General features: G+C 32.8%; 1 protein-coding gene and 1 non-coding gene across 2 annotated transcripts; both read right to left on the reverse strand.

Annotated features, from left to right (window-relative positions):
• Positions 1-218: 218 nt before the first annotated feature.
• On the reverse strand, positions 219-6,637 carry LOC123701051. Its single transcript, XM_045648464.1, has 4 exons — positions 6,425-6,637; positions 6,268-6,345; positions 674-821; positions 219-391 (listed from the first exon to the last, which is right to left on the reverse strand). Exons 1-4 carry the CDS (start codon positions 6,635-6,637, stop codon positions 219-221), a joined length of 612 nt encoding a protein of 203 aa, XP_045504420.1.
• A 7,175-nt stretch (positions 6,638-13,812) lies between these two features.
• Trnal-cag lies at positions 13,813-13,895 on the reverse strand. The gene has a single exon. It is a non-coding gene; the product is annotated as a tRNA-Leu (tRNA).
• Positions 13,896-15,381: the final 1,486 nt, after the last annotated feature.

Consider the following 15,381-nt stretch of genomic DNA (forward strand, 5'->3'; position numbering starts at 1 on the left):
TACTTAATATTATAAAGCTGAAGAGTTTGTTTGTTTGTTTGAACGCGCTAATCTCAGGAACTACTGGTCCGATTTGAAAAATTCTCTCGGTGTTAGATAGCCCATTTACCGAGGAAGGCTATATATTATCATCACGCTAAGACTAACAGGAGCGGAGCGCAGCTAGTAAGAAATAAATAATTTAAAAACATTTAACACATTGTTTTTAATCAATCACTTTAACCATACAGATGTGTAAAATTAATAATGACTATAACAGCAGAATAGCAAATATTCAGAATTTCCAGAGGCAAAGCAATATTAACAGGTATAGATCTCCAAATCTTATGTGAGAATGGTCTTATATTTGTGTATTCTAGGAATACTTTTGCAGCTTCCTTACATTTTTGATCTGAAAAAAAATATTTTGTTCAATTTTATGAATAGTTAAACTCTTGTAAATAAAATTGAGCTTTAACAACTGGCCATTAGGAGGCAGATTTTTTTAAATATGCATAATTAACAAAACAGGTTTCACGTTTCGTTTACCTTACACCTAAAAGTTTTTGGTAACCTAACCTAACCTAACGTTTCAAGGTTGAGTTTTTAATCAAATACCATATTGATGGTGCATTCATATATACATATACTTTTCTTTGAAATTATAGCAGATATAAAAATAAAAAACTTATACCTTTATTATCAATAATTTGATGTATCAAAAACAACCTGATCCTGTCCACTTCCACTCCAAAGAACTCAATAACAAATGAGGGAGAAAAAAGAAGAAAAGCCACGTGCACTATATGCATTATTGAAAATATCAATAAAGTGTATGGTTCCTGAAATTTATAAAACAAATTATCCAATATAATATCTATACTAATATTATAAAGAGGAACCGATTACAATGAAATTTAGCACACATATAGAGGGTAACTTGGATTAACACATAGGATAGATTTTATATCGGAAATCCCACGGGAATGGGTTTTCCTTTAAAAACGCGGGCGAAGCCGCAGGCGTAAATCTGGTATAAAATAAAGTAAATGATTTTTAATTTTAAACGTGATCTCTACATTCTGTTATTCAAAACATTTACTGTTAGTTTAATTACAGTTCCTCAACTAAAATATAATCCCACCAAAAACATTTTCATGTAAAATGTTGCCCAGACGAGCCCATATGACTCGCACTGTCAAAAAGTTATCAGATCTAATGTAGAGCCAAGCTTCTAAACACTACACGCCCTAACTCTACAAGGCCTAACTTCACAAACTCTACACCTTAGTCAAAATATGTGGCTTGGCCATTTCGCTACATTCACATCGGCGTAAGGTGAAAAATTAATTCACTGTTCATTACTTTTGTGTTATACAATAGTTCTTGTAGTAACGAACGGCCAAGCCACATATTTTGACTAAGGTGTAGAGTTTGTGAAGTTAGGCCTTGTAGAGTTAGGGCGTGTAGTGTTTAGAAGCTTGGCTCTACATTAGATCTGATAACTTTTTGACAGTGCGAGTCATATGGGCTCGTCTGGGCAACATTTTACATGAAAATGTTTTTGGTGGGATTTCATTTCTTTTTGTAAGTTGTTTGTAACAAATTTTTTTTTCTTTGTTTTTTGGGGTGTATTTCTTGCACATCAGAGACGCCTTTTTTTATAGCCCACTCTCTTGTCAAGGACAATTTTTTTTTTATTTTTAGCTACTGTGTGGACGTAAGAGGCAGGAGACGTTCGCAACACTTCTATTCATTCATATTTATATGATCTGATCTGAAGTATATATCTCAATATAAATGTCGATTAAATTTTTAATTTTTTTTTTAACAAGGAGTACCTATACATAATATATATATATAGATATCTCCATGGGCACTATGTTGATCAAACGTGCCATATAGTTAGTAATTATTTGATCCGTTTTCACTTGTTGATCCGGTTGGTATTTGTGGATCCATTGCCACACCACCGTCCGTATGTGGATCCGAACGGAGCCACAAGTGTCACCATCAGTAATAATAATAATTACGTGCTTTTTATACAAATCCACCTTTTTTGCGTTTTAGCTCTTGTTGATCCGATTCAAATGAGCCAATCAGAGCCCACCGAGCTCAGCCATTGGTCGCTTGCGGCCTTAGCCATTTGAAGGTTTAAAGACATTTATTCCCGTTATAGAAACGTATGTTGCCGTTCGCCTTCCATAATTTGTTCGGATCTTCGGGAGGGCAAGATAGCTAGCTCGTCTATTAGGATAGTGGCGATTTGATGTTGAGAATATAATATTTGTATTTATGTTTTTATGTAGCGCTTTGCGGATGAACATACACGTATTATAAAAGTATAATTGTATTAAATTCATTATTTTAGTGTCGTCGTAGATTTTTTTTAGTTAAAAGAGGATAGTAAAAGATAGTTTTAATGATTTTATTTTGTAAAATTTGGAGTGGCGCTAATTTATTTTTGTAAGCACTCCCCCATACTTCTATTAAATACATTACGTGCGGCTTTACTAACGTGTTGTAGATGGTGTGGCGTAATTTATGAGGAATGCAAGAAGTAATATTACGCAGAGATCTAAGAAGTGCTGATAATTTATTTTTTAGGTGGTCGATGTGATAATTCCATTTCAGAGAGCTGTCGATTCACAAACCTAGGTATTTCTCGTGAGTTTTATGTTCTAATACAACACCGTTAATTTTAAGTGGAGCGTGTGGTGGAATAATTTTGTTATGAGCTTTGAATTTAGATATATTTATTTTTAGTAGATTGCATTGAAACCATTTATTTAATTTATTTAAATCATTTTGTGCTTGCGCTATCATATCATGTATAGAGGGACCAAAATAAAACAGACAGGTGTCATCCGCATAAAGTGTTAGGTGACCATTTAGCTTTAAATCTTGTAAATTATTAATATAAATTAAAAAAAGGCAATGGGCTAGAATCGAACTTTGCGGTATGCCACATGTAATTGGTAAGGGAATGCTATCGTGGTTATCTATTTTAACTATTTGTGATTGATTTTTTTAAATATGATTTCAGCATATCTAGTGCTTTACCATTAATGTTAATGGATGTTAATTTCTTTATTAAAAGTTCGTGAGAAATGGTATCGACGGCCTTTTGTAGGTCAATAAACACTCCCAAAACTATATTGTTTGCGTCAATGTTCTGTTTTATTTTAATAGTTAGGTCCATAGTCGCTGACAGAGTGTTACTTTTTGGCTTAAATCCGTACTGACGTACTGAAATAAAATTAAATGAGTCTAAATATTTTTCTAATCTCGTGTGTAAAATCTTCTCCAATATTTTTGACAATACTGGCAAAACCGAAATTGGCCTATAGTTACCAGGTTCAAATTTTGAGCCACTCTTACAGATAGGAGTTACCTTCACTATTTTTAACGAGTCCGGAAAACGTCTTTGACTTATGGCTTGGTTAAAACAGTCGCTTAAGGTATGATTTAATTTTTCTTTGATGCATTTAATTGCTTTTGTAGTATTAATACTATCAAGACCTGTACTACAGTTTGAATTAAGGTTATTTATAATTATATATTTTTACTGGCTTCGGTAGGTCTGAACTTATTAGTGAGGTAATTTTTAAAATTTCGTAGTTGTCTTTAGATTTCCTCTCCTCTGAATTATAAGATGTCGATTCTGGGAAACCAGTAAAAATTACATTTTTTTCGCGGCTCTTTCTGTCCCGTAGTTCCTTGATTAAGTTTTAATTTATATGAAGTTGATTTTTAGACGTAAAACCCGATGCGTTGGCTGACTGATTTATTGATTGAAGATTTAATTCCAGTGATTTTATTTTACTCTCACCCTGGTTTATCTGGGATTCTAATTGAGAAATAGTACTCTTCAATATGTTTTGTTCAGTACCTAATTATCATACATGCTGATGACTTAATTTCATTGATTTGATTCGTATTTTGGCGAATTAAATTCAAGGATTGTTCGTTGGACGATTTAATTTCGGTAATTTGTGTTTTTACCTCAGAAATCTTTTAATGAATTTTGTTTACTATTTGTTCATTTGAGCATACATATTTTTCAAGTAATGTACTAATACGGCTCAACTCGGACCGAATATCCTTCATATCATCACTAAATCTGCAATCTTGTTCTAGCGGTTGTTTCCGTTTTCTGTAAGTAATTTGAGTATCAGTTGGCGTAGAACTCCTAGAAAACGAACTTAGCTTCGATAGATCGGGATGCGATCCACCGGCAGTACCCACTGCACCACTGCTGGTTAAACGTGTTGGCGATCTGCGTACACTCATATTTACTCCGTAATGGATAATTTGTGCAGGAATATGAGTCGTCATTTGTTTGACCTAAATCTAACATTTTAATTATTTTATCAGATTGATATCAGAATCAGGGCATAGGCGAACGCTACACGTTAATAAATATTATGATAATTATATTGATATTTACTGATGATTCAAGAGGTAGGTTGTTATTTGTAGGATGCATACTACTTGAGAATTATCACCGTCACTGTATGATTTTTTGCTAGCCCTAATTTCATATCCCCATGTCAATGTCATGCAAGTGCATAATATAAATGGAACAGATCAACATACGACTTATGATTTGGTATATAAAACGGAGTCAAGAGGTGTTTGAGCATTTCAAAATTTGAACCGTTACGGAGTCGAGTTCGTCTAGTCTAGGCGGATTTAGCAATGTATGGAACATTACCTAACTATAATATGTTTGTATACGGAGCCAACAAATACTGTAGGGTTTACGAAAAATAATCTATGTTACTTAATATACAGTTTCGTTTTGTCGGATCAAATAAAGCTGTAATTTTGATAATATAAATGGATCTGATCAACATACGACTTTGGATTTGGTATATAAAACGGAGCCAACAAGTGTTTATGGGTTTCTGAATTTCGGCCGTTACGGAGTCGATTCAGTTCAAGATCTTAGCAATAAAAATGTTGAGTACATCAATTTCTCCATGAATACGTTTGGCAACGTCGCCGAAAAATTTGCGCTGTTGCCACTCCGGGCAAGATCTATGCAACCGGAGTCGAGTAATAAGGGGGAAAAGGTGGAGTCAGGAATGCACGGCAGTCGGGCTGGATCAACTTAGTGCCCAAGTTGGTATTTATATATATATATATATATATATATATATATATATATATATATATATCTAGGAGAACCAAGTTTTAGATTATTAGATTAGACCTCTAGCGTCATCAAAATTTAATTTAAAATTACAGGTCTCATACAAACTCCCCTAGTTTAAGGGGTTGGGGGATGAAAGTTACATGTTTTATAATTTTTTTGTTGTTTGTGTGCTAATACTAGCTTACATACAAAATTTCAGCTTTCTAGGACATTAGGAAGTACCTTAAGAATTTTGATGATCATCAGTGAGTCAGTGACGAAATTAGCGTTTTTTAGATATAAATAAAATCTGAAGTATAAAAGCTAATGTAATTAAAACTTAATATTTTCAATAAGTCTGCTATTGACAATATATCCCGAAAATTTTGTTGCTCTAGCATAATCCAAACCCAAGTTATGAGGGTTCAAAAAAACGTCGAAGCGCTTCGAGAAAAGGTAGGTAGTGCCCGTCCGCTTCTCTTTCGCTTGGCTCGTCTTGGCGGGGGCACTGCCGTGCCCCCAGATATTATGTAATTATTAACTACTAGCTTCCGCCCGCGACTCCGTCCGCGCGGATGTCGGTCTTCGCGTGGATGGTTTTTTTCTCCATTTTGAGTAGGTACCTCTGACAATAAAATCTTATAAATATCTATTGGACCCAATTCCCAAATACGGCTAGGCCTATAATAATACGCAACGTGTGTTCGCGGTTCTACGGAATAACGTCTATGGATAAAACTGAAAAATTAAGATTAATTTTTTTCTACGTATTTTTCCAGGATAAAAAGTATCCTATTTTACGCCCAGGATAATAAGGTATAATTATACCAAGTTTCATCGAAATCGAACCGCTAGTTTTCACGTGATGCCTTCACATACAGACAGACAGACAGACAGACAGACAAAAATTTTTTTAATCACATATTTGGGTTTGGTATCGATCCAGTAACACCCCCTGCTATTTATTTTTTCAATATTTTCATTGTACAGAATTGACCCTTCTATAGATTTATTATATGTATAGATATACTTGACTTATTTTGTTATCCACGTTAATATGATAGTAAAAGAATGTAAAACATGAAAAATGTAACGATAAACATATTATAATACACTCAACACATACCTACTCACTATAATGTACTTACCATGCCTTCAATCACCAAAAGAGATTTATATACATCATAAATAAGCTTTGGCACACCACAAATGATGCTTAGAAACATCTGTAAGTATTACAAAAGTTAATTTAAACATCTCTAGTTGGAGATTAAATTAATTTTCAATTAACTAGCCGACATTTACCTGTGCATGTAATTCTGGTAGAATTAGGTCCAATAAATCAGCAATATCTCTGTACAGACGCAAACAGAAGGGAATTTTATCTTTTTTCAACGTCTTCATGTCTTTAACGTATAGATAATAATCACTTTCCGGCATCTCTTCTAATCGCATACGCAGCATTTTTATCCTATACCTTATAGTATCGAGTACTATGAACCTCCACACTCTATTCATATCAAGAGCAAAGGAAGAAAGGCAGTTTATAAGAAAAAGGGCTAAGTTATCGAAACAGTCGTAGGAAAAACAATATACAGCGGTATATCCAACTCTTATAAGCCATAGAGTGATAATGATGACTAGGGATCTGTTCATAACGAATGTGTAATGACGTTTGTTGATCCTCAAATAGACGTCAAGGTGGCTGAGATTGGAAATGTATTTGATCACTTTACTATCGTAGATCATAAGGATGATGACACTCAGGTCGTATTCAATGAGAGCCCAGACTTGAGAGAAATTGTACAAGTAACAGCAAGTGAACGTGCTATATGAAATTAGAATAGCGAGGCACATGCTATACATTTGTGCGAGGATTTTGGTCAGCAACGTGTTGGAGTAAGTTTTAAAATTGAAACCACAGATGAATAAAACAATGATGGCGGTACGATACAAATTGTACATGTTTTGTTCGATTTTTGTGAGCATTCTGTTCGACTGCTTTATTGTTTGAAATAATTAGGATTTACAAATTAATTGGGAACCGACCGGCAAAGCAACGTCAAAGCGATTTAGGAACCGTTTGTCAATACAATTTCAGTTTACTACCGAAACTTGCAGTTCCGTATTCCCGTTACCTATACAGTATTGGATACTGAATAACAAGTAAATAGCAATTTTAAAGGCAAGTGAAGTAACACGCTAGTTATTGTAAGTGAAGCATATTTTTCTTTGGTGCTTCCATTCATTCAAGCATGATATAATAGCCTTTCTTCTTTCGTAAATTGACTATGCGACACAAACATAATTTTTCAGAACACGTAGTTCCTGAGAGTTCCTGGAGTGTTAGACTAAACAAAATCTTCTGCTCTATAATATTTTTACCATCACATACTTGCAAAATAGAGCTATGAAATATTACAATTTAATAGATAAATTACTAAATAACGCAAATAGTATCAACTACGAACACCATACCATAAATCCATCAATTTCCACCTTTACAAATTCATATTGTATTGACATGAACCAACCGCTACAGTCACAAAGACCTTTACTGTTCACAGAATATCAAAGGTTTAGAAATATAAATACAACAACAGTTTGTCTACATTAATAATTCGTGAACCGTTTGATTTTAAGATTGATAAATGTGATTATTTCACTCTTTTATGAAATGTAATTGAAAAGACTCTACATAAATGTAAAGCTCTACGTAATATGTTTTGTCTTCAAATGTTTATAAATAATAATTTGAAATATTTCAAGATATAGTATTAGAAGAAAAACAATAGAAGAAAATAAAGTATTGTCATTAGAATTATTAAAAAATATTTGTAACCTAGATGCTGCTCTAAAATATAAAACTGCGTTTTGTGCAACTTCTTCACAAGATTATTAGTTAATAATAAACGTTTGCCATTTCCATATTTTTATTTTGAATGATCAACTAAAAATTAAACTGAAAAATTCATGCCTGAAGTATACACGATGGCCTTATTACAAAAATGCAAAATATGATTCCTTTACTTTATATAAGTATTCCTATAACAATAACAGATTTCCTCACAAACAATAGCGATTGAGAAAGGAAACGTTGACATAAAAGTACGTAAATAGTTTAAGACTCGCCATTAGTCGGCTTAGTCGACAATTCGCTCGCTTTTACACTATTAAGTTGTTATTGCTACGTGAAATACGCAGAACATGGAGTTATGAAACACGAGGGTCTTGGATGCGGTATTTATATTTATCTATTTACTTATTTTAGGCATATTGTAACACATTTCTACAACTCAGTTGTAACAAAATTCTATAAGCAAATTTGTATATTCATTTAGTAATTATCGCACTAGAAAAAAAATCACATACGGAGATTATAAAATGTTGTACTAAAATCGTGTAGGTAGTTATGAGTATTGACATAAAAATAATAAATTAATCCATCGTTTATCAACCAAATAGCAAGAATTATATTCAGCAATACCTCTGCTGAGTTATATATTTTATTTAAATTATTTATTTATATATTTAATTTTAAAACATACTTCCCTAATGACGAGGGTTATCCAAAACCAGGATTTCTTTTCCATGGAAGCCCCTCTCCTCAATTGTCGTTAAGTTGAATGATTGAGAACTTACGCTTTCGACTTCATTGCTTTCAATTTGTCTGATATACAGGGTGCTCTATCATGCGTTTACTGTATATGGATGTGCAAATTTCATTAATAAGGATGAAATTGTCAATTCTTTAGTAGTTTTAGATATTGTATAATTTTTCAAATCACAAACTTAAAATATGTATATAAAAAATTGTTTTACATGAGCTTATCCAATTAAATTGAATCGAAAATATAACGTAGGCAACATTAGAACATATTTAATTTAAAAATGTAAATACAAAGAACGTTAATTTATTTTTATATTTTGGTACAAATTTATTAATCGCACACACATAAAAAAACCATCATTATAATCCATAAATTATTATGAACATTCTGTATACAGAGGAAAATCGCAGGTCGTGTTCAATAGAGTGGGCACTAGAGCACGACTCGTAAATAATAATGGCTTGTATTTTTTCCCTATTTCATTATTTACAAACATCACTATCGTTTACTTGTAAATGTGTGTTATTTAGACGTTATTTTGCTCAATTTATTTAAGATTACATGTGCAGTCAAGTGGAAAAACTTGTCAAGTATGACTCTAGTGAAAATTAACAAAATTCCTAATTATATAATAAAAGTTGTATAATTTAAAAACAAATCTACTCATTAAATTGTATACCCATGGGATACAATTTAACAGGAGCAAAACTTTTAAAAAGCAAATAAAGTACTGAAAAAATCGAGCCTTGAAAGCGTTGTCTAGGGCAATTATTTATTTACACACACATTTTAATTCCAAGTTTTTCATTACCCTTTGCGTATTGTCCAAAATAGTCGTTAACTTTTAACTCGCCAAAGACAAACCGCGATCAAAGGGATTACACGGCACAAGGGAATTACCGGTTTCTTTCGTTTTTTGTTTATGATCGAGCTTTGTGAAGTTTCCAGCACTTTCTGCGCTTTACAGTCAATGACCGGTGAGGCATCGTTGTAAATGCTGGGATTACGAAACGTTTGGATGCGCTAATATTTTGAGGTGTTTTCCTGAACCTCGTTACATGGCATGTGTTAATAATATGTTTTATATAATGTTAGGTATTAAAATTTAAATTTCATTGAATCCGTTCAAATATAAATTTATGAATAAAAAGATTTTATATTTTCGTAGCAGTTGATAACAGCTAAATTTTAACTGTAGTTCAACCTAGCGAAAGGTTGATTTGTCATTTTAGTAACTTTATTTAATTTAATTTTCCATTTTTCGTCTTTTTTGACACATTTTTACTTATCTATATATTAACAGGTAAGTTACCTGTGAATTATGTGTGGTATCTGAATAAAAAGCGTCGTTTCTAATACAGACTTTAATTTACCTTCTCATTTGAGTGGAAGATACTAATACAGGCATGATCTATCTTCCCATTCGAATACAATAATAAACGACACTACTCGAATGCCGCATCACATTTAACCACATTCATGTATGATCCAGCACTTCTATGAAGTAGAAAATTGCTCCGACCAACTTCTTTGTCCGCTGACCACTCTGGATTTTTTACTATTAAATTCACTTGGAGTATGTATTACGGAGCAATTGTGTGGTCGAGTACAATATCTTTTTGTCTCGACAACCCCTTTCGTTTAGGGTACCGTGCTCGAAATTTATCAGTTTTGGTACATTCATATTGTTTAAAGGATTTTGTAAGTTTATATGTCTAATATTGGTTACTGGTTTTTAATTGAGGATGAAGAAATCGATTGAAACAAGCCTTCGGTTAATATAATATCTAGTTCTATGTTGAGATATGTAATTTGCCACTTTTCTATGTCACTAAAAGAGCGATGCGAGGTAGCGGTTTTAGTATAATTTTTTATGTGTATTATTGTAAGTGACGAACTGAATTGATTTTAATAGTAATTGAAAGTTTAAAGATAAGAAAAAATTGTTAAATACGCTTCTGAAAAAGATTACAAAAAATATAAACTACTAGCTTACCGCCCGCGGCTTCGCCCGCTTTCTCTAAAACGATTTGAGATTTAAACTATCCTATCTCTCAAGTTAGATCGAACTGCACATAGTGTGCGAATTTTATTATAATCGGTTAAGTGGTTTAGGAGTCCATTGAGGACAAACATTGTGACACGAGATTTATATATATAAACTATAAATATTTTCAAAAGCTACGGAACACAGGACCACAAAAATTGTCACTGTCAAATTGTTTTTGAATTTCGTGGATGATGTTAAGTGATCTCGTTGTTAATGGAATATAATTTTGTCTTCTTTAATTTTTCGTTAATGGAGTGGGGTTTTGTATTTTATAATTAGTGTAAAATACAGTTGAATTGGGTTCAAGATGAAACCTGTGCGAATTAAAATTAATAACAAAGGGTGCTTCTCTTGTTAAGCAATCTTTGATAATATCATAATTTTGAGGGTGGTTACTGGTTATGTCAAGCATTGCATTATTGTTTTCAAATTAAATGACTGAATCTATTACTATGAAAATAATAAGTATTATGTATAGGCAAATGCATTTAGTTACTTCACGATATTCGAAGTTTATAATTTTACTAGCTTACCGCCCGCGGCTTCGCCCGCTTTGTCTAAAACCTAATAAATTATATACTAAAACCTTCCTCTTGAATCACTCTATCTATTAAAAAAAACTTCATCAAAATCCGTTGCGTAGTTTTAAAGATTTAAGCATACAAAGGGACATAGGGACAGAGAAAGCGACTTTGTTTTATAATGTAGTGAAGTGTCGCTTACAATCTTGATGGATTTAATAATATTAAAGCTCCTATTGGGTAAACACTATTATGCTTCTCACAATGAATTAATAAATAATACATCTATCTATAAAACTCAAGCCAATTAACTAGATACATCTTAGGCTTGACTAACCATACGTAACTGACCAATCAAAATATAATACCGCAATTAATTTTTCCATTGATACCGTAAGCCCCGCTGTTGCCATGGCAACGCAATTAGATGGACAAAAGATGGACGCACTTAATGATGACTATTATCCACCACTTAGACTTGTAACAGAAGTCGAGGATTTTGTGAAGAGCCTATTGTTAGAGAATATGACTCGTTAGTTGTGATTCTTTATATGTGGAATTATTGATACCTTCTATGTTATAAAAGCAGTAATGTTGAGCTTTATTTTGTGATATTTTTAATGATAAGGGATTCGATCTTAAACTCAAACTCAAACATTCATTTATTCAATTAGACTACTATTTAGTAGCACTTTCGAATCGTCATTACATAGGTAAGTATTTTTAAAATTTACCACCGATTCGGAAAGCAGTATCTATGGAGAAGAATCGGCAAGAAACTCCATAGTTGCTCTTTTAACATCATGTAAATATTACAATATATGAAACTTATATCTAACTACATAATATATCATAATATGCCAATGAACTGTAAATGCACTGTAAGTGAACTGTAAGTGCCAATAATAAAGAAAACGTTACGGGTCAATTTTATGAATAATATGCGATATATTTTCATACATGGGTTAAAGCTAAGACAAATCACGAATATTTATTTATTCCTGCATAAGCTCTATGTTTGTATTTTAGAAGAAATAAATCCCTCTTAATCATTATCCTTTTGACTTATGATACACACAAAACCTAATCTTTACTTAGTACAATTATACGTCTCTATCAAAATCAAATCTATTATTCTTCAAAAATATATCACACTAACTCCAACGAACATATAATGGGCCCTCTTCTCAATGGGCAGCGTTGGCCCAACAAACGATCGTCGATGTTTGCCGCCATTACGTCGATTATGAATAAACATCTACATTGACGACCGATCACACATTTTGGCTCTCTACCATATCGAGATTGCCTATATTCGCCCAACGCTGCCAATTGTGAACAGAGCCCATTTAAAATACATCACACCAACTCCTACAAACATGTCATTATCTAAACACCATCATTAAGGTCCATTCACATAGCAGTGAAAAATGAATCTGTTAAGGGCACGATCCAACACCATTTCCTCTTCCTGTGCACCGGCATCCATCTTACTCGGATGTGCCAACACCCTTTTAAATTGATACCTTGGATAACTATTAATTTGTTCGAGACTGTCCATTGATCATTAATAGCTAATGATCTGTTTGAAATGTTTTTATAGTACGCCTTTTATTTTGGTGTGTGGTGTTGTGAATATATATAATATGTATAGTGCATTAACGTCTTAATTTTCTTCAAGATGTAATAAATGTAATGGGGACTTATTTTGTTGAGGTTATTTAATAATAATTAATTATACATTTGTAGGTTAAAAGCAAAAGACAATTCGTTATATTTACTCCTAGATAGTTTGAGATGAAATTTTCAGTTAAGCTTATATGCCAGGTTGATAGGTAAAGTCTATTCCTAAAAACTAAAATATTATACCGAGAAGACCGAGATATACTTTACTAACAAAAAGTTAGGTATGAATCTGTATAAAACGCACTTCCGTTTCAAGCCATATCACACGCAAGACGTCATTAAAAACTTACCAAATCATCATCAAAGAGAAAATCTTCTATCCACAGATAACACAAAAGATAAGAACTCGCAATTAGCATCTGACAGTAAATAATTATACTTTAATCTGGCGACATAAATCAGAAGGAATACTTAGCACACGATTAGCATTGAACAAGAGGCAGTTTATCATTGTGGCACGTCCCTCCCACTTGCGAATGTTCTAGTAGCTGTACTTATGATGTATAGGATAATGTATAGGTACCACGAAATTTGGTATAATTTTTGCTTCAAATAGCTTGAATGTAGATGATAGACGAGGAGAGTCAATTATTATGCTTGTAAATAATAATTATTTATTTAATTGTAATTTAAATGAAACAAGTTACAGAGGAAATCATAGATTTTTATGAATTACTGCCATTTCGAAATCGTTAAAGTTTTAAGCGGTTTAATTATATTATATTATTAATAAACAATTTGTATAAATCAAGTCACAACATAAAGGGATTGTATGATTATGTTAATTACAAATGTTATATTAGAAAAAATAGTAAAAAGTAATTTTGTCAGAAGTGGGATTCGAACCCACGCCCACAGAGTGGACTGCGACCTGAACGCAGCGCCTTAGACCGCTCGGCCATCCTGACTATATCTAGTCAGCTTTAAATACTAATAGACAATTAATACCTGCTAAAATATTGAAATGTTTCTTCATAAACAATTTTAAAATTAACTTCGTCTTTTATGGAATAGGTTTAAATACGTTCAAGCTAAGAAATGCTAATCATTCAATTAATATAAGCACGTTTGGTACAACAGTTTTTTAAAGAATCTGCAAGAAATCAAAAGCGCAAGGCAAATCCATACTAATATTATAAATGCGAAAGTAACTCTGTCTGTCTGTCTGTCTGTTACTCAATCACGCCTAAGCTACTGAACCAATTTGCATGAAATTTGGTATGGAGATAATTTGATACCCGAGAAAGGAGATAGGCTACTTTTTACTCCGGGACATAGGATAGGTTTTATCCCGGAAATCCCACGGGAACGGGAACTATGCGGGTTTTTCTTTGACTGCGCGGGCGAAGCCGCGGGTGGAAAGCTAGTAAAATATAATTCCATCTACTACTGTTGCAAAACGACTATTTCTGGGCCAATTGTCTATACTATAACTTACCATACTTACACTATTTCCATTCTATATTTCTTTGGATTCCAGAATGTTCTAACAAACCAACCAGATAGATTAACAGGGTTATTGCAGTTGGTGAGTAAACATTTCTCGCTTCCACCCCATTTCTCTGGACGACTGTTTGTACCTCGCTTTACGAGCTTTGCAAAAATCTGATACTGACAGCGTCCACGGTACAAGTGCTAGTTAGGGTACGGATAGAGCATTTGCTATAAAAAATAATATTGAGATTGGTTTTGTTAAAATACATTGCAATTAAGGCTCTTGTCAGTTATAAATGCCTCCCCAAAGCATGTTACATTAAATACATAAGAAACATCAAGTATAAACGGAAGAAATTTATTAACTCGCTTGCATAATATAGTGTGTTACACAAATTTATTGTTGGAATTCGTAAACAAACTACATTTACAATAATTTATTTCTTCTTTCAACATTTACAATAGTTCGTTTCTTCTTTCAACATTTACCATGCAATTTTTTACCATAGCTAGTCAAATTACTCATTGCCAAACAAGATCTAATGCAAACTCCGTACAGGGAATACCTATTTGCCGACTAGTTGTCTTACTCGGACAATTTAAGAAGACAAAGGACAGTAAAATGGTTGATTTCTCACAACACTGCCACGTGCACTGATATATCTAGTGGATATAATGTATGGAGATTAGAGAAATATTTTGTTCTTTTTGGGAAAATGTAGTTAATTAACAAGATAAGAAATTATTCTTATTTGTGTGGATCAACACAACAATATTTCTAGCTGAGGTTGTATTCACTTATCTAAGGTTTGAATTGAAAAATTATTTTGAGCAGGAAAGTTAGTATAAGGTAAAAGCTCCTAATACGGCGGTAGTCAAAATCGCTTCCTATTACGGTGGTATTTCTATTTTCGGGTTTTATTCCTGTTTTATTAATTTTGAGTACACCAAAACGTAAAC

Source organism: Colias croceus, chromosome 20 (assembly GCF_905220415.1).
Source record: "Colias croceus chromosome 20, ilColCroc2.1".
In the NCBI taxonomy this organism is placed as follows: Eukaryota; Metazoa; Arthropoda; class Insecta; order Lepidoptera; family Pieridae; genus Colias; species Colias croceus.